Here is a 20,945-nt window from a genome sequence, read left to right on the forward strand (position 1 = left end):
TAGTTGTGTCAAGATCTCCCTCATGCTCAAGTTACAGCAAAGCAAAAAGTTACTGTTCTAAGAACTAGGCAAGGCCTCTGTATGAACACACTTTCTTGACTTAGTGGATTCCTGGGGATTTTGCTGCCATTTCTCAGCTGGTAACTTCTTCTTTCTCTTGTGATATTGGCCAAGCCTTGTGGTTCCTACAGATGGGAATCAACCAGGATCAAAATGCTTTTATGTATTGTTCCTAATTGAGATTGTGGAAGGTCTTCGGTGAAACAGATATGAAGGCTAGGCTTTCTGAGTGTGGGCGTGGAGAACTGTGGGGAGAGAGGACCCTCTGTGGGGCCAGTTTCTTACTCAGGGGCAATCCCTGAAGCTATCTTAAAAGAAAAACTTGAAAAAAAAGTATCTTCTGTATCTCCACTGTGTTGCAATATCGTGAAACTAATATGTGCATGTCAACTATGCTTCACTTAAAAATGTTTAAAAAAAAAAAACTCCAAAAAATACATTCAATAGTATCTTCCCTTTGGTAGCATAAGCAGGAAGGAATTTGTTACAGCATCCAAAGAAAACTAAGATACCTAATAGACATTATATATTTTACCTAACAATAAGTTCCAAAATAACACTGCAATATTAATAAGAGCAATACAATTACTGAATAAAGTTAAAAATTTTCTAATAATTCCTTTTGCTTTTGGACTATAGTCCACTAATGATCCTCAAGTAAATTTGTTCACCAAATCGCTTCCTCTCTGCGGCAGTGTCCATCCTTATCTGATGAGGTTTCAGTTTGCTTTGTTTCTTGGCATTATAGGAGTGATTAGTTCAAAGCTCTTACAAGGTGGCTTTCTTTTGTGGCTGTCTGCTGCAGCCAGGACAGAGAAGGGTCTACTGTACTTTGAGATGATGTAAAACACGCAAAACAACTCTGTCTCCAGAATCTGCAAAACAATCTTATTTCATAGTTATGTGATCTACGTACATTTTTTAATGACGGACTACATAGTTATAAATACATGATTCATATGCATACTCTCTGGCTGAATAAGCTAATTCTTCACCTATTATTTAATTTCTAGGAGTAGTAAAATCAATGTACTTTTATATATTGCCATTATTTTAAAAAATTTGCTAAGTACTATCCTGATCTTCCAAGCTTTTTAAATTTAATTTGCTTTTTCCAAGCCATATTATAAATCTTGTAATATTAAGACCCATCCCTATACCACCTTAATGTTATGTATTATCATACCACGGTTTACATGTCTAAAGGATTCCCCCAATTAAAGATTAAGAGTACACCTGTTGTGATGAGCACTGAAAAATGGATAGAATTTTTTTTTCTTTTTTTAATTTTTTTATCAGAGAGAGAGATAGAGCACAAGCAGGGGGAGTGGTAGGCAGAGGCAGAAGCAGGCTCCCTGCTCAGCAGGGAGCCCAATGTGGGACTCAATCCCAGGACCCTGAGATCATGACCTGAGTCAAAGGCAGACGCTTAACCAACTGAGCCACCCAGGCATCCTGAATAGAAGTGTTGAATCACTATATTGTATGCATGAAACCAATGTAACACTGTATGTTAATTATACTGGAATTAAAATTTTTAAAAATATGTGGATACAGAAACATCTTAAACAATAAAAGAATTATACAAACGTAAAATAATTTGACCAATATCATGAAAATACAAAACATGACAAACAATAAAATAAAATAAAGGATTCCCCCAATTAGCATTAGCTTGACCCTAGTATTAGTTTTTTACTTTCTTAGATTATGAGAGGTACCTTGTATCTTTGTCTTTCATATGATTACAAAGAATACATGTAAATTCAGGGCACCTGGGTGGCTCAGTTGTTAAGCGTCTGCTTTCGGCTCAGGTCATGATCCCAGGGTCCTAGGATCGAGCCCCGCATCGGGCTCCCTGCTCAGCGGGAGGCCTGCTTCTCCATCTCCCACTCCCCCTGCTTGTGTTCCCTCTCTCGCTGTGTCTCTATCAAATAAATAAATAAAATCTTAAAAAAAAAAAAAGAATACATGTAAATTCAGTCTTTAGGTTTTGCTTGAAATGTTCATGGATGAAAATTCATATGTATGAATACATTAAAAACATATATGAATATATATATAAATTCTTATTTTACTTGTTGAAACACAGTACAGAAATCCAAAATTTCAGAAATATCTATGGTTTTATTACTGCACAAATTCAAATGTCCCAAAGCTAATATTGATTCCACGAAATTCGGTATTTAAAAATATAAGGAAAACAATAATTAGAAAAATATCCGTTATTACAACTTTAAACTATATTCATAAGGTTCAAATGGAAAACTTTCTATGGATTCCTATAATTTCCACATAATCTGTGTCCTGGTAGAATCAGCTCATAAAAGAAGAGAGCATCAGTAATGATGGCCTATTGTAACTAGTCTCATGTTTTATGTCACATTTGCATATTTAGCTTTAAGACAGGAACCTAAATTCTTGCATGGATTCATAGGTCATTACCTGAAATCTTAAATTTTGCATTCTGTGGTAACTTCACTTATCACCCAGGGGAAAAACAAACAACATTCTTTGTTTCTAAGATCTGAGTTCCTACTGCTTTTGGAGCTTAATCTGGTATTGAAGCAATTTAAAAGGTGATTCTCAAAAATAGATAGATAGATAGATAGATAGATAGATAGATAGATAGATAGATATTCCTGGAATCCTCAGAGGAGGAACCTATGAAGACATATGGATGAATTAAGCACAGGTGGAAAATAGAGAAATTATGGAGGCTCATTTGGGCCCTCATTTTTTCCACTTTTCCCCAGAACCAATTTCCCCACTATGGTCTAGGAGAACTGGCTGTACCTCTTCTGAGATGTGAAGGTTTGGTTTTTAGTTCTTGAGTACTTCTAAAGAGGTACCTTAGCAAGGCTTGCTCTCCAAGAGGTTTGGAAACCTCTCCTGCGTTATCTGTGAAGGTGGCAATCAAGGATTTTGCTTTTAAATCTTCCCACCTACGACATCTGGCCCAGACAGGACTCTTCAGGTTTTCTTTTACAATGCTTCCAGGGAAAACTTGGGTTGTTTGGTTATGCCAGTTTCATCTCCTAACATATGTTTGAGCACTAGTATCACAGTAGAATATAAATTGATCCAGGAGGGAGTTTCCTTTCCTAACTCTTGGGCTGAGACACACCGATAAAAAAGTGAATCTGGCCTAGAGACAAAAATAAGGCCCACCTGGAGGAAAGAAAAAAAATATTCCCTTTCAAGAGACGAGGAAGGGTGTCACAGACAAATAGACTATGGTCTCCATCTGAAAAAAAACAAAAAAGATTTCCTGAACTCTGTAGGGTCCAAGACAGAGCTCTGCCAGTCCCTCAGCAGTAGAGGAGGGAGAAGCATCCAACAGTGTGTATGTGTCCTCTTGTTCCCATCCAGTACCCACCTCCCCTAATCTTAGGCTCTGGAAGTGCTCCTGACTATGACAAACTGCTGGGGAAATAAGATCAAAGACCACAGACTTGGGATTTCTGAACCATGACTTGCTATTTACTAAAAAATCTGCCTGGAGAAAGAAATGAGAGGAATATTTACCAGCTTGAAGTCAGGTGACTAATTCACCTCAGTTCATAATGTATCAGTTTTCTTTATTCATGAGTATTTTCTAAGATCCCAGCCACCTTCAGCTCTACCAGAAATTATTTTGAGATATGGGAGGAGGGACCTTGTATTTTCAAATAAATTTACATACATTTTCAAAGCAATTCAAAATGTCTGAAAACAGGAAAGCAATAGGAAACAAGGTAAACTATCCCTTGAAAAAAGATGTTAAATGTACATTTAGAAATCGAGGGGAATCCAAGTAAACAAGGTAAAGCATGCTCATGGAAAGAAGATTCACCTACTGGAAAAGGGAGTCACAGCATTCCTTTATTTCTTACTTTCAGAAAGTGACAAACTTCTTTGAGTAAAATGGGGGGAAGAGGGCTGATTTCCTTCATCCCATTATGAGAAAAATATATGAATCAGTACCCAATGATACACATGGCGAGACAACTTGTTCGAGATAGCCAAAATTTTTCTCAAATTCTCTTTCCTCTTTTTGTGTAATACAACCAGCACACACATTTCTGCCTTTCCTTCCCTGATTGTACATGTTCCGAAAGGTCAATTCTTGTTATCTGAGGTAGTTATATTCTATAAAATCACCACAAACTCTGAATTAGTCAACACTAAACCATTGCTCCTAGAGAATTTACAGGGGTACATTTCTGTGAGCCTCTTGTCACATTTTTGTCACCCCATCAATACAATATATTGTTGATTCATTAATGGTAAACTCATGGCCAACAGCATCGTAATTCATGCCTGAATGAAGTTTATTTAGGTATTACTTTCTCCTTAAAGAACACCACAGGATTCTTGTGCCTAGGTAAACTAGACAGCACTTCAGCATGACAACACTTGGAGGCCATTTTAAATAGCAAAATCACCAACAAAAAGCCCTTGAATGAGAAAAAACATGGCACTAGACCATGAAAAGGACACTTGGTTATTATACAGTCTGACAGCTGAAACAAGCCACAGTGCTGCCCTGTTTGACCTATCTGGGAACACATACCTCGAATGACTCAAATTTTTTGGCACTCCATGTTTGTCCAAGAATGACATCAAAAGCCCTGTACTGATTTGGGGGTTACAAATAAATTTTAGCATGTAGGCAAATTGGCAAATACAAAGTCTGAGAATAATGAGGATTTACTGTACGGAGGCTTCAATTCCTTCACTGTGATTAGAAAGACAGTTACCTCAACAGGGCAGTCACGAACCAGGACTGGGAAGTCAGGAAAAGAGAACCAGGTCCCAACAGCTACCTTTAAATACCCGGTGAGGTGACAACCAAAATGGCTAAGATTTAATAGACATTATTCAAAAAATGACTAATTCTGCTTTAGTTTTTGCTTTATTGTAAAACACGAGATGGGATACAGGGCCTCTCAAAAATGAGCTTCATATTCCAACTCAATGAAAACTTGTAATTTATAATCTTTTCAAATGACTGTCAAATTTATTCATAAATATCCCAACCACAATTAGTTTTATCATCCTTTCAAATCAAACAAACAAAATACTGGATCCACATTTTGTATTACCTGTTAGTTTTTCCATCTACCATAGTCTAAAGCCATTAGAATACTTAATCCTTCCAAATAAAGAAGTTTATAAAATCACCTCCATAACAGATAGCTGCCCTTCAGTTTTTCTTCTTTTGACTAAAACAAACTTAATGCTTAAGATTTTCCACTTTGGGCTCTATCAGTACTTAGTGCTATACTCTAGTCCAGTCTTTTTTTTTTTTTTCAGTCTTAAGATACATAAAAAGGAATGTACCCTTCTTGTATTCTTTCAGAGCAGGGCTGAAAGGCAGTATCACCTACCATATTAGGTACTTTCTTTAAGGATTACTCTACTGCATGTATCTCAAGTCCATTTTTTAAAAGTCACACAGTAACTCATCATCATTGTGTGTTCCATTAGAATAAGATTTCTCAACCAGGAATTACCAGAAAGCCTCGGGGCATGGGAAGGGAGGCTCATCAACCAAGGCCCCCATGTTCTGAGTCCCAGGATTTTTCTGAAAAGAAAACCATAGCCTTAGCAGACGTGCAAACGGGTCTATGATCCTCCACACCTCCAAAATTTTAAGAATCACCTCACTGTATTCTCTTTAAAAAACTTTAATGTATGAGATTGGTCAGTGTAATTCGACATCATTCAGTATCTAATCCTATTTTCCAAAGCTCTGGCACCTCTACCAAGTTGTAATTTTATAAGCAGAACCAGGCACTTTGATTCTACTTTTGTATTTTTAAGATACAATTAAACATATATTTCTAGCACTTAAAGGATTTTAAGTATTGTCAAATATATTTGGACTATATCTTAACCCATAGTACTTTACACAGTTCATGGCTTTAAAGACAAATTAAATCAAATCTGAATTTCTAAACCTAAATATATTGTGATAATGACACTGGCAATTGTTTCAAAATTAATGGAAAGCATGTCATTTTTTTGAAATGAACTTGGCGTAAAAGGCAGCAAAGAGGTCCTTATAAGGAGTGTCTGAATCTGACTTGGTCAACGGTATTCGGCAAAGTTGACGAAACCTAGGAGAGCGCAGCAGCAAGTTCTGTGAAAGGCCCATGAGGCTGGAGCATAACCAGTAGAGCACAATCGACTAGAAAGAGAAGAAAGGACATGAATGTTAGTACTTCTCAACTCTCCAAGGACACTGACGTCCAGAGACGGGTAGGCAGTACAAGAGAAAATGACAATGTGGGAAAGCAACCGTGGACAGGGACTGAACAAGACCTGTGGCAGCTATCTGATACCTGTGACGATTCTACTAGGTAAGAAAGAAGGCTAAAAGGACTAAAAAGTGAAAAGAAAGTCAAGAGGAGAGGTATTCATGATAGCAAGTGGATGACAGAGAGCAGCGCCAGGCAGAGTCTCCAGAGAGATCTCCCCTCCCCTCTTTGGCAAGTAAGCACCCTTTTTCCCAATCAAGAGGCCTGACAAGCTGCTATACTGGAGGTAGGGTACTGGGGGCACAGCCATTTAGGCTCCCTAGACCCCGTTTTCCTCTACATAGTGATCACCCCAAATTTTCCCAGTAACTGGTTTCTTAGGAATGAATTATCTTTGCCTTTTTCAGAGATGAACAGTCTCAGCATTATCTTCAACTTTCTTTTGTACTTCCATTCAGAGTGATTTATTTAGGTTATTGACTAAGTTCTATAGCCTTTTGAAATATTCCCACAGTTGGGAGTTGCAAACTTTTCTTTGGCATCAGAATGTGATCAGGCCCCAGAGGCACGAGCCTGTGGTGGTTGAGTCCAGGTCCTGGAGCTGAACTGCCTGAATGTGAATTCCATTTATTTGACTGCAGGGAAGTTATTTTCCTTCTGTTTCAGTCTCCTCATCTATAAAATGGGGACTGAACTATACCTGCCTCAGAAGGCTGCTGTGAGGAAAAAGGGAGATAACTCACACAGACTGGTAAGCACAGTAGGTGGCCTATATTAAGCACTTGGATTTGTTCCAAAGCAAATTTTTCAGGGCAGAAAGTACCACATCCTCAGAGCAGATTAGCATAGTAGTTACAGGCAGGAGCTAAACTGCCTGGATGGGTCTTAGATACTTAAGTGATATTACATGTCGCTTAATGGATGAGTGACCTTGGATAAGCTACTTACCCTCTCTGTGTCTGTTTCCTCATCACTAAAGTGGAGACTGTAATAGCACCTACTTCAGTGCACACTGGATGAATTATATGAGCTAATACATGTAAACCTTTTAAAACAGTGCTTGGCACAAAGTCAATATTGATTATTAGCCATCATCATCATTTGACTTATCCAGTACAAAAAAAAGTACTCTGAAACCAACTATGGTAGACTATGAACTGCCTAAGAATAATTCTTCTTCCTTAGTAGTAAAATTCTCATTTTAAGCTGGGTATACTGCCATCAGAAAAAAAAAAAGGACTAATTCCCAGTCTCTTCTGCAACCAGGTGTCGCCCAAGTAACTAGGATGTTAGCACAAGTGTTTGGTGTGACATCTGTCAAGGCTCCCTAAAGGGGCTACATGCACTTGAAGCACCCTTTTACCATTCCTGCAAGATAAGTTCCAGCAGCCATCATGACCATACTGTGGCCTTAAGGATAGAAATTACAGGCAGTGGATGGTGGAACATAATGAGAGAAGCAGGCTGCGTTCCTCATGTATCTTCATGGAGCTGCCACATCAGCTCTACACTAAACTGCCTAACTCGGAATTTCCTATATTTGAGAGAATAAACTTGGGTATTTAAGACACTGCTTTTGAGATCTCTGTTATTCACTTTAAACCCAATCCCTCGCTGAAAATTCACTGCTCCTATTTCATTTGATCAGGGAGTTTCCTGATAATATATAAACTGGTATTATTTCTCCCCAGAAATGCAGTGAATCTGTACTGTTCTATTTTCACATGAAAAGTACTATAATAAGCACTTGATGCTACTTTATTAGTTCTCACAGACATTATGAGGTCTACTTCAGAAATGTGGAAACTGACTTATTTTACACAGGATTAGTGACAGTATTAGACCAAGGGACAGCTTTAAAAAATACATTTTTGATGCTGAAAATGCACTGTTTCAGATTCCTAAGACAATGAAGTACTTTGATATATGCTAATGAACCCTATCTATCCCCAGTAAATGAATTCTACTTCATGGTCAGTGTGTTGGCCCTGAGCAGAGAGAGATAATACCTAAGACAGCTTTTGCCCTCTTTGCACTAAGTATCATTGGGAAATAAGCAAAAGGCTAAAAATGTGAAATAACTGCAAATGTAACTATTTTTTTTCTATTTCTACCAAAGTGTATTGATATATAAATGGGGGCCGGTGTACCTACCTCACTGAATTGTTGAGGTTAAATAATATCACATATGAACCCATATGGACTTGGCACAAAGTTTTGTTTCTTTTTTAAGAGCTAAATTCCTTGGCCCAGTCTATGCAGACAGAAGGAATTCAATATTTCAACTAATCAAACAGAACAAATACTATGTTTAAAGCACTGTGCAAGATTTAAAAAAAAGAAAGAAAGAAAAAGGAGTTTGAGAGTTAACTCACATTCACACAAAGGAAGACTAACTAATCCCAAGAAATATGAAGTGTCACTTGGTGATATTAATTACTACAGAAACTCGGAAACCAATAAGGGACTTAGCAGTCAAAGGAAGCTCAACAGAAGACACAGAATCCTAGGCAGTCTAAGCACAGAGAGGATTTAGCACATGCTACACACAACGTGGGTGCTTACTCACTGAAGGCACGGTTGCAGCAACTGGAATCATCAACACTGATACCGCACGAACAAAGTATGTAATATATGTCTGAAAACGAGACATTCCAATTTTTTGCAGAGCAAAAATCTGAGCGGGTAGAATAATAAATACACACAATAATTATTGAGCATATTAAATCAGACAAGCTTTAAAATACAATTTGTTTCTGACTGGCCTCCACCTATATTTTAATAGAAGCAAAAAAATTAAAACACTGATAAATGTAGAGTTGACGATCTATGTTTCTGAAAAATTTAATAATCATGCAGAATTATTAAATGGAGCTTTAATCAATAGCAATAAAGGGGATTCAGCTATATTAAAGAGCATAATTTTTACAAGTCAATGTTTTTTAAAGATTGTAAGACTGAAAGTCCTTTCAAGATAGGTGCTATGTATGAATCGTTACCCTTGTTTTGGTACTTAAACACAGTGCCTGGCATAAAGAAGGATCGTAATAGGAATCTCAAAGGTTTGTGATCTGGCTATATGGAATAAGGGGAAGAACCAGGCTAGGAAAAGCAGTTATGACTTATAAATAACTTATTTAAGAGATAGAATAATGAAATGATTTTGAGCACAGACTCCAGATCCAAACTACCTAGATTCACATGGCAGCCCTGCATTTAATAGTTATGTGATTTTGTGTAAGTTACTTAACCTTTCTGTGTCTCGCTTTCTCTACCTTAATATGGGGATAATATTAGTACCTATATCACAGGATTATTCTAAGAACTAAATGAGTTAACTCACATAAATTGTTTAAAATAGTGCCTGGCACATGGTGTATATTGTGTAAGAATAAGTTTTTTTTTTTTAATATTTTACTTATTTACTTGTCAGAGAGAGAGAGAGAGACAGAGAGCAAGCACTCACACAAGCAGGGGGAGTGGCAGGCAGAGGGAGACACAGACTCCCCACCGAGCAAGGAGCCGGATGCAGGACTCGATCCCTGGACCCTGGGATCATGACCTGAGCCAAAAGCAGATGCTGAACCGACTGAGCCACCCAGGCGTCCCAAGAATAAGTTTTTATTAAACTTACGTATACTGGGTTGTTAGTTGGTAAAAGGAAAGACTAGAAGACTGACATTAATTCACTGTGACCTTGTGTTGATCATTTTCTTCATTCTAACAAATATTCACTAAGTACCAACCACATTCAATGGTACTAGGTGACCTTAGGGAAACACACTTAAGACTACACATGGAGTCTTTTCTCAAGAAACCCTAACCCAAAACATTAGAGTATCATCTTCATTCTTCTCATTTGAAAAAATAAAGGGTTTGAGGCACCTGGGTGGCTCAGTCAGTTAAGCATCTGCCTTTGGCTCAGGTCGTGATCCCGGAGTCCTGGGATGGAGCCCCACGTCGGGCTCCCTGCTCAGTGGGGAGTCTGCTTCTCCCTTTCACTCTGCCGCTCCCCCTGCTTGTGCTCTCTCTCTCTCTCTCAAATAAATAAAGAAAATCTTAAAAAAAAAAAAAATAAATAAGGGGTGTATTCGATTTCTGAAACAGAGACCAGTGATGGGTCTCTGAGATGAGGTTCTAAGGATCATTTCTAAGGTTTCTTCTAGTTCAAAGAGTCTATGTTCTACTCAACTGAGAATAGCTCCTTATACAATTAAAGGCTTGCTTCCCCTAAACTGTTGAGTAACACAGCATGGGATAATGGTAAGACATAGTTGACAGATCATATTTTATATGTATGTGTTTTTCTACTCCATCACATAAAGTACTGACTTTTCTAGGGTCATACAGCTAAAAAAAAAAAAAAAGTCAGATACTATGTTTCCTACTTGCAAATTTACATTTTAAACATATACACAAAATACCAATCTAATGTGAGAATAAAACCAGACTGATTAACCATTTTAATTACTGTCTTTACCAAAAACAAATCACAAAATTGTGTGTATTAGATTCATATAACTGTAAAGCTGAAAGAGACTTTAGAAGTGTTCTAATTCAGCTCTTCCATTTTAATTATGAGCATTCTGGCCCCCAGAGAGGTTAAGGAACTGGCCTAAGACTTGCCAACAGCTGATCTATGACCAGAAACCAAGGAATCTCAATTATGGCTCAAAGCTAGAATATCACTACCAACTCAAACACATTTATATTTGATGTTGGAACAGCAACAAAAATCCCAATAATTTAAATGGCAAACAAATCTCATTTAAAACCACTGACCTCCACTATTAATAAATTGATGATACCAACGGAGATAGGCAGAATCCAAGTAGAATCCAGTGCAGTGAGGTCAGGAAACCACAGGATTCCATCAGTAGCTAACTGTTCCTGAACAGAAAAACCTGCTAAGACAGTTTTATAAATAAAACATAGCAGAAGGAAATATACAACACATTAGTAGTCTAAATCAAATAAGGTGTCCTTCACACTAGAGACTTGCATTGATTTTATTCACTTTCAATCCACAACATAAATTAGTCTTCCTGTACTGAGAAAGAAGAAGCTCTCTGTAGCAAACAGATGTAGGAGCATAAAGATACACAGCAGTACTCTTTTCAAACTTATATTTATATAACTATTTGTCCATAGGCTACTTTCTTTCAAGTCTGTTCAGATATTTTCTGGTTGGAAATGCCTTTAAGCAAATGCTTTAGTTTATAGTTTCTTCTTTTTTTTTTTTTTTTTTTTTTTTTTTTTTTTTTTTTTTTTTTTTTTAATTTTTTTTTTTTTTTAAGATTTTATTTATTTGTGAGAGAGACAATGAGAGACAGAGAGCATGAGAGGGAGGAGGGTCAGAGGGAGAAGCAGACTCCCCGTTGAGCAGGGAGCCTGATGTGGGACTCGATCCCGAGACTCCAGGATCATGACCTGAGCCGAAGGCAGTCGCTTAACCAACTGAGCCACCCAGGCGCCCTAGTTTATAGTTTCTTAATAAATGTTTACATTTATAACTGTGAATGCTTTTCTGGTCCCTTAATTTTAGAAATGGAAAAAATTCTTGGCCAGGAAACTGAATCATGGAATTGTAACATGAATTTTATTATGACTTCCATGAAGAAGTATAATTGACCGTTAAACAACTCAGGGCTTAAGGGTGCGGACCCTCTGAGCGGTTGAAAATCTGTGTACGGGGCACATGGCTGGCTCAGTGGTAAAGCGGGTGACTCTTGATCTCAGGGTTGTGAGTCCAAGCCCCACATTGGGTATGAGATTACTTAAAAATAAAATCTTTTTTTTTTTTAAGATTTTATTTTTTTGACAGAGAGAGACACAGTGAGAGAGGGAACACAAGCAGGGGAGGGGGAGTGGGAGAGGGAGAAGCAGGCTTCCTGCTGAGCAGGGAGCCCGATGTGGGGCTCGATCCCAGGACTCTGGGATCATGACCTTAGCCGAAGGCAGATGCTTAACGACTGAGCTACCCAGGCGCCCCTTAAAAATAAAATCTTAAAAAAAAAACCTCTGCATAACTTTTGACTCTTCAAGAACTACAGAAAGCCTATTGTTGTCTGGAAGCCTTATCAATAGCATTTATATGCTGTAAGTATCATATATTGTATTCTTACAAGAAAGCTAAAGAAAACTAAACGTTATTAAGAAAATCATAATGAGAGGCACCTGGGTGGCTCAGTCGGTTAAGTGTTTGACTCCTGACTTTGGCTCAAGTCATGATCTCAGGGTTGTGAGATCCAGCCCTGGATGGGGCTCATCCAGCCCTGGGTGGGGCTCTGCGCTCAGCGGGGAGTCCGCTTGAGATTCTGTCTTTCCCTATCCTTCTGCCCCCCCCAAATTAAAAAAAAAATCATAATGAACAGAAAATACGTTTACAGTGCGGGACTGTAAAAAATATACCTGTAAGTGGACCTGCCCAGTTCAAACCTGTGTTCAAGGGTCAACTGTATTACTGTTGTCCTTCCTACATTCATGTTTTCTCAACACGGCTAGTTTGCTTACACTTAATATTTTAAAATCTATACTCTTGTAAGAAAGATGGTAAAAACATTCTAATTATGAAAAGCATAGGGATTTTTTTTTTTTTTTTGCCCTTTTTTTTTCTTTAGAGTACAAAGACAATGTTAGATAACTTATTTGGGGGAAACAGACTTCTATAATAACTACCTTCTGAATGTGTTGCCCCTGTGCTAAAATTCCGGAGAGCAACAGACATGAAGATCCACATGGGAAACTGAATCCAGACCAAAACAGTGGCTTTGAAAGGGTGGCAGTTATCCCGAACATACAGCTCTGAAACAAGCCTCCGCATATTCTTTAGATAAGTGAGCCTAGTTTGAGGGAAGGGGGGAAAAAGGGAAAGGAGAAAATATCATTTGACTATTAATAGTGCATCATACCCGTAGCACAAACACACCCATGTTGTGGTTATTAGCTAAAATTCTGTGTCGGATTTTTAGTTGTCATAGATTTTACTAAAGGGTTGCCTTACAAAAGGCAAAAAAGTCTTTTACTGAAAATTCTCTAGCAATGTACACAAATTACATAACAATTTGATAAATCTGACATTATCAAACTACAAGCTTTGGCTCTGGTGGTCTTTGGCTAATTAGGTTTTAACAAGCGAAATTTTACTACTGGCATGGTATAACTACAGTTTGTATCAAAAATTCTAGAGGTGAAAGCACATTTAACTCAAATCCCTCCATTCCAGCCAAGCTCAATTACTTGATCCCTGAATATACTTTTTGTAGCAATGTGGTTTTGTAATATGTATGCTCTTGACCTATCAAAATGGTTTACATCCTTCAGCCAACTCTTTTATGAAGATTTTCTTAATCTGTTTCTCTGTTAACCTTATTCGTTATTCCCGTTCTCGTCTCAAGTCCCACTTTCCATAGGCTCCTTGAAGATCAACTGTTGGATCTTCCTCATCTTTAAATCTCCTATAGCATGTCTTTTACAATGTAGACATCCAAGGGACTTGAAGCCAATAGAACTATAGTGTATTATTGCACTAAGACAGTACACAGACATTCCAGGCTTTATAATTTAGAGTCTGCCTACTCTTCCAACTTTATCTCTTGTTACTCTTCTACAGACACCTGTATATTTGGTGCCTACACGCACAGGCTACCCAATAAATCAGACTTCTACATCAGCATGCTTTTGGAAGTCATTAAGTCAAGCTTTGCACAGTGGCAGTATCGTAGCCAATGAGGTTTATCCGAGGCACGATTGTTGCTAATTGGAAGTCATTAAGTCATCTGTGTGGACAGTCCACTTACCTGGCTGTCCACCTGACAAACTCTCTTTAACCCTACAAGACTCAGTTCCATTGAAAATCCAAGAAACTCTTAGATGTGTCTTCCTAGAAAGTCATCTATCTGTGCAAGGATGTGTCTGGACAATCATCCTGCCAATGCTGCATAAACAAGGTACCAGTCGTGTCTAGGCTGCATTTATAATTCAGACGAGCAGCTTACTAATCTGTTCTTTTGGCCTGGAGTTGTCACTCTTAGATTTCTCTGATCAGTAAAACTTCAAAACTGTTAAGTTTGTCAACTTTTATTTTATTAAGTAAAGATATTAAGCTACCATAATGATTTTTTAAAATGTCAGATCTTTTTAACATTAAAGAGAAAAGCAATTTCATATTGAAGAGAGTTGGCACATTTATACACATATAGGTAAAAATATACAATAACCATATATACATTATATATACATAATATAAAGCCCTTATTTTTCTCATTGCTGTGAACTGGTGAACACTTAGTCACAGCCTGGTAAGGATTATAATTTGACTAAGTACTAACTTAGGCTGATTGAAGCAGGAGGACTTAGACGCTCCCAATGGATGACTACAGACACAGAACTGCAGCATGCATGGTCAAGCACCTTCTAAGGGCTTTCGAAGAGCCCAGACAGACAACTACACAGGGTAACCACAGTGGACAGACAGCGCCTTGGCTATCTACTTTCTTCTACCAGAGCATTCACATTTTCTACCTCCCCTTTCTTATGGGCTGCTGTACCCTTCTTTCCAAAATGGTCAAGTGTGTAAATAATCTGTATCATTTACTGACTAAAATCCCAACAGAGTGGCACAGTATCTTCATCCATGAAGCCTTCCCTGACTTTCCACTATGACTGAACTCCTTGTACATAACCTTTGTTATAGTACTTAATTTAGTCATTATTTGATTACAGGTCTTTTTTCAGGAGGCTGGAGTCCCTCAAGAAGGAACTTGCTCTGTTTCTCCATTTCTTGCTTTCACTATACAAAAACTCATACCACACAAACTTATTAAAATATTAAGGAGTGGAAGGACTACTTTGCTGCTAAAGCTATAGAACACCCAAACCTATAATTAATATAATCACTTATGCAGTATATATTCATTCATATATAGTCTATATTCATAGAATTAGCTTACCTGGCAACTCTTTTGGACCATCTCAACTGATTTGCACGAACTGCAACTTCTTGGTTAAGATGCCTTGCAATGTTTTTTATTTCTGGCTGTAAATTTTCCACCTAGCTAAAGAAAAAGTAGAATTTGTTACGAGCACATAAAGGATCTTTATTCATAACCACTCATAATTTTACCCTCTATTCTTCTAACTCGCTGAAAAATGTGGTTTACTGATCATCTCAAAAAAATTTAAGTCTAAGGATAAGGTGTTAAATTTGCTTAAGATATCTTCAGTTACAACCAAATTCAAATTCCAGCTTATACTCTTAGCTATGTGATCCTGGGCAAGTTACTTAAGTTCTAAAACCCTGTTCCCTCATATATAAAATGTTTAATAGCACCTACTTCACAGAATTCTTATAAGGATTAAATAAGAACTGAACCCTATATTTTAGTGTTTCATCCTTGGACTTCTGAGCAATGGTAACTGAAAAAACAGAAGTCTATTATTAATTAAGTTTTTAATATGCTCTGTGACAGCCACAGAGTCACAAAAAGTTTGCATTTATTTCTGCTCTGTGGGAATTCTTTCTGTAAAGTACCTCACTGCCTTAAGGGTGCTGATGATTCCCTTTGTTTCTGGGTCCCCCATCCCCTATAATAATCTGAAAACATGGAAACCATTATTTTTGAAGTCTCACATTTGAATAATATTTTAACCCATATTATCTGATTTGATCTCTTAACATTGTGAAGTAGGCCTGGACGGTATTACTATCCCGATTCCACAGAAGAGATAGAAGCACTGAAGTCCAAGTGGCTGCGACTTACCAGAGTTGTAGGTGGTACAGCCTGAATAAGGAAATCAAGTTTGCAAATGGCTAGCTTAGCAGTTTTTTTTCTAATAAGAAAGATGAATTGGAATACTTGGGGACAAAAGATGCTGCAGACATACAGACTGTTACAGTCTTTACGACAGCAATTTTACAGGTTTCTCCATACAACAACTCTGCTACCGCTTCCTTTATTTCTCTCATTCTCTAACAGCAAGCTTAGTAACCACTTGGGCTTTGAGCACAAACCCAGTAGGGTAAACGAAATGACAAGTACATGTGTCACCAAACATCTCTTAATTCACATATCCAGTGCTAGTTAAATTTCTTAGCAAGAAAGTGGTCACGATGATTTACACTAAGCACTCCAGAAGCACCCGGCGATTTTAGCCCCCGGTAGACGCCTACCACACCTCACCGCCAAAGCGGATGCGCAGGGTGCAGGTGCCCCTCACCTTGGCCAGAATGTAGTGTTGGTAGGCGGCCAGGGGTAGCGTGACGGCGCCGCGGAGGGCCACGGTGGTGAGACCGATGCAGGCCCACCAGGGCAGACCGGTGGCGGTATGCACGCCGAGCAGTACCTCCTCCGTGCCATGCACCGGCGCCGACGTGGCCAGGGCCTCGTACCAGCTGCCGGGGCCGCCGGAGCCAACTGCAGAGACTGACGCCACCGCCCACACCCGCAGAGCAGAGCGCTTAACGCCGCCCGTTGAGGTTGGCGCCAGCGGCCGGTCCCGGGCCCCGTGCTGCAGTACAGGCAGCGGCCTCAGCCACCTACCGCCCAGCCGGCACAGCATGTCTGCGCCAGGGCTGAGCCAAACCACCGACCTCACAGATTACTGTCGGGCTCCGCTCTGCCAGGGGAGCCACGCGCACGCGCCCGTAACCCCAGGCGAAAAATCGGCACGCGCCTTCCCTCAGGCACTATTGACCTTCCCAGTCAAGGCAGTGATGTCTGGCGTCGCACTGGCGATGACGCAGTTGGTAGGACGGTCCCGCCTTTCCCACGCGGCACTGGGCAGGCCTACTGCGCAGACACAAAACTTCCCCGCTGCGGGCCTGGAGCTCCTCAGAGGCCCGCCCGGAATTGCAGAGCTAGGGGCGGGACTTGCTGCCTCGCACCCGACTGGGCGGTCTCTAGAAGCTCTCGCCTTTTTAAGTCGGTCTTAAGCGTGTGCCTTTGCATTCCTCTACTTAAAACTAGTCGTTTGATTTGTAATGGATTAAACTGGGTAGGTGGTTTTTGTGACCAGAAGGTAGTCCCCCACCTCTTTACGTGCAATCGGATTGCTTCTGCTGGAGACTGAAATGGATTACACTGCCAAAGAGTCAACACGTTGCTGAACTGCCAGGTTGGAGAAAGGCATGCGTTTCTGGCCGACCTGAGTTTTAATGAGCATCCATTATGCACTAGGCATAGTTCAATCTGTGGTATAAAGATTTAATTGGCTCATCTGTTCAGTTAACATTTTCAAACCCAACTGCAAACTGAGTGTCCTTCAGTGTTTCATCTTCCAATATAAAGAGCAAAACTCAAGGGTACTATACCATCTTCTTACTTGAGGCGTTATCACTGGTAGGGAGGTCAATTCTTCACTAGAGATTACATGTATCCTATATAAAGGTTCAAGAGCCTGAACAGTAACATTAAGCGTCTTCGGCTTAAAAAGAATACGCCAAATCTATACGGACTAGTTTTGACTTTTGTGTTCCTGGCAACAGTATACAAACTGGAATGGAGTGAAGGAGTTTAATTACGTAAGGGTCAGCCCTAAACCTAGAGCCCAAATTGTGTTGTGCGGAATAAAATGCTGGTTAAAACAAGCCTCCGGCAAATGTTGGGATAATGCTAAATTGCAACTATGGTTCTTGTTTCATTACGCACCTACACGAATTTTGAAATGTGTTTAAACACACAAATCCCAATTTACGCTATACACAGCTGTTCCTTTTTAAAAGAAAAAAACGTACAAATCTATCTCCCTATCCATTTGTTAAGTTAAAAAAAAAAGCAACCAGGGCGCCTGTGTGGCTCACAGCGGATCCGGTGGAGGTCCTGGGATGAAGCCCCCGCTTAGGCTCCGTGCTCAGTGGGGAGTCTGCTTGAGGATTCTCTTTCCTTCTCCCTTTGCTCCTCCCCCAACTCACATTCTCTCTTTCAAATAAATGAATAAATCTTTAAAAAATATTTTAAAAAAGCAAAAAACAAAAGCCACCGGTAGCTAGTGACTACTTCAAAGTGGAAACAAATTTTAAATGGAAATATCTTTGCCTACAGATTGTGGGAGTAAAGAAGCAAATTCTATGCTACTGCGTTTCTCTCCTTTCGGAGAACTGATGTCATTGGAAATTGGTCCTTCCACAGTAGCAGTTAAGCCTAGGGACTCTGACCTTTTAATACCCAGGAGAAAGGGAGTTGATTAGGTCACCTTTTCTGGAGTCACGTATTATATTCTCATTTTAGAGTGTTTCATTGCTTTAAGTTTCAATATTGTGAACTAAAAAAATTTATGAATATTTAACTTCTGCTAATTTCGTATGTATTAACATACATTTCTAAATTCATATAATAGGGATGATCAGAACTTCTCTACTTGGTAAAGAATGCTGGGGGAAGTATTTGTCAGTTATAAAACAATACAAAAGGAGAGTGTTAGCACTAATGTGCATGTACTGGTTATCCAAAATTGTGGTAACACCTCTTTTGAATCGCAGAGTACAGTATGAAATGACCATACAAACATTGAACAAACCAACTGATTATCTTGTCAAGTCTAACACTGCAAATGAACTTGTGCAGCATACTAGAACATTTTTTTAAAGTTCAACATTTGTAATTAGCCTATTCTTGTCTTTACTATGTCACACAACTAATTTTTTTTAACTTTAAGCTCCTTAAAAATAGAGACTTGTTTCATTTTCTTTCTGCAGTTTCTGAATCAGTGCTGAACAGAGTGGGCTCAAAAAAATTCAAAATTTGAATACAGGCTATTTACACATATAAACTGTGTAAACGTACATTTAAATTTTTCATTTCCCAAATATGCCCTCTGAAATGTTTGATAAAAGAACTTTTAAAAGATAAATAATTTTCATGAGCAATTGTTAAAGTGACCTCTTGGAATGAGATTTAGGTTGAATTTCTTTTTCTTTCCTACTTATTTAATGCATTGCTTTTTAAAACCAAAGTTAATGTAAAATTAGCCTTTCATCTCTATTGAAAAACATCCTCTCATCTTTATCATGGTTCTTACTTAGCATGCAAAATTGACTTTTACCTTTCAAAAGTGTGAATGCATTTAAAGATAGAAGTCTAATATGAAACCTCTTAGTCATGTATTCCAACTGTCCTATCACAAAGGAATTCTTATTTATGTCAAGCCATTGTTGCACACTTTTCACTCATTTACCCAAAATACAAGTGATAGTATTTTTGCAATCAAGGTATGTAACATAGTAAGTCATATTAAGCACTAATGAAGCTCTCATTCTAAATTCATCACCTGGCATTAGCACCAGTTAATTGAGTGTTGCGACTTGAAGCAAGCATTTATCAGTGGGATGTATACAGGTTTCTCCGCTATCTCAAAGTAGAGCTTTCCTACCAAATCTTTCATAGGCCCAAATAGTGGAAAGCAGAGTTATCCCTCCTTTCCAAAAGTTTGCATTATACTACTTGGCATTAAGGAAGTTCTGTAATGCCAGATCTGCATGAATGAGAGTGTTGCTAAAAAGCTCAAAATGAAGAACAGATGAAATAAAACAGGGGCTCTGAAGAGGTTTTGTGATTTTGAGTTTCCCTCTTTAGTCTATCACTTTGTATAAAATGAATAAAATAGTGTGCAAAATAATTTTTATGAAATGTGTATTTAGGTCATTTGAGTCAAGAGAAAGATGGAATAATATTTTCATGAACAAGACAGGATCTGGAAGTAAATTACCCCCCGCTCCATTTTTTTCCTGAGAAAAAAATGACAGTAAGTATAGTTATTTAACAAAAAGTTAATTTTCAACTACTAATAAAATGACTTATTTTTACAGTAATAAACAGAAGGGAAAACTATCTTTCACATGAATACTACAATCAATTTTTGTGAATATGTTGATACATGTTGAAAACTCATGAAATGGGGGTTCTGTTGGCTCTGGTAAATAAAATCATCTCTAAAATGAAATGATTGGTATAAAAAGATTACACAATTGGGATATTAATTATTTTGCTATTTAAGGTGTGAGCTAAGCCAAATATTATTTCGAAGAGTTAAGTCACTTCTTAAAAGAATGAAAGAAAGGTGTGCCTAGGTGGGTCAGTCAGGTGTCAGGCTCAGGTCATGATCTCAGGGTTGTGAGATCAAGCCCCGTGTTGGGCTCCATGCTGGGAGTGGAGCCTGCTTAAGATTCTCTTCCTATTCCTTTGCCAACCACCCCCCCAACCCCCAGGTCGTGGACACAGTCTCTAAAAAAAAAAAAAAAAGAATGAAAGAAATACATTATGTAGTCTGCAATTACATATACCATATACTTTCAAAAGGGGGAAAGACCTGCATGGTCTCAAAAGATTATGGTTTTTTTTTAATCTTTCAAATAAAAATGCACTGTTGTATATCTGAAATATAAAAAATGTGTTTGAAAAATGTTCCTAATACAGACTTCTAAAATCATGGTATTGTACTCAATAAGATGGAGCTCCAAAACTAAATATGGAGCATGCAATCTATATTCCCCAGTCCCATAGGTTTAAAGTCAAGAAAATATAGGTTATTTCTTATTAAGACACCCCCCATCTTAACAAATTCAGTTTTGTGAATCAACACAACTCATGTGTTGTAATAAATACTGGGTGGTATCTATTATCTAGCAGGATTATTTTAATTATA

The 20,945-nt window shown here is 38.4% G+C and overlaps 1 protein-coding gene and 1 non-coding gene across 4 annotated transcripts; one reads left to right on the forward strand and one right to left on the reverse strand.

The window, feature by feature from the left end:
* Positions 1-2,137: 2,137 nt before the first annotated feature.
* LOC116630034 (cytochrome c oxidase assembly protein COX18, mitochondrial) lies at positions 2,138-17,131 on the reverse strand. Of its 3 annotated transcripts, none has more exons than XM_032400527.1 (6): positions 16,524-17,131; positions 15,257-15,357; positions 12,984-13,147; positions 11,088-11,209; positions 8,875-8,982; positions 2,138-6,235 (listed from the first exon to the last, which is right to left on the reverse strand). In XM_032400527.1, exons 1-6 carry the CDS (start codon positions 16,863-16,865, stop codon positions 6,062-6,064), a joined length of 1,011 nt encoding a protein of 336 aa, XP_032256418.1. In that variant the 5' UTR covers positions 16,866-17,131; the 3' UTR covers positions 2,138-6,061. The 3 variants fall into 3 exon arrangements, with proteins under 3 accessions (XP_032256418.1, XP_032256417.1, XP_032256419.1); XM_032400526.1 differs by having other exon boundaries at positions 11,088-11,212; positions 16,524-17,130; XM_032400528.1 differs by having other exon boundaries at positions 15,257-15,361; positions 16,524-16,612.
* Positions 14,004-14,144, forward strand: LOC116630386. The gene has a single exon (XR_004298966.1). It is a non-coding gene; the product is annotated as a U4 spliceosomal RNA (small nuclear RNA).
* Positions 17,132-20,945: the final 3,814 nt, after the last annotated feature.

The sequence above is a fragment of the Phoca vitulina genome, unplaced genomic scaffold, assembly GCF_004348235.1.
Source record: "Phoca vitulina isolate PV1807 unplaced genomic scaffold, GSC_HSeal_1.0 scaffold3, whole genome shotgun sequence".
NCBI lineage: Eukaryota > Metazoa > Chordata > Mammalia > Carnivora > Phocidae > Phoca > Phoca vitulina.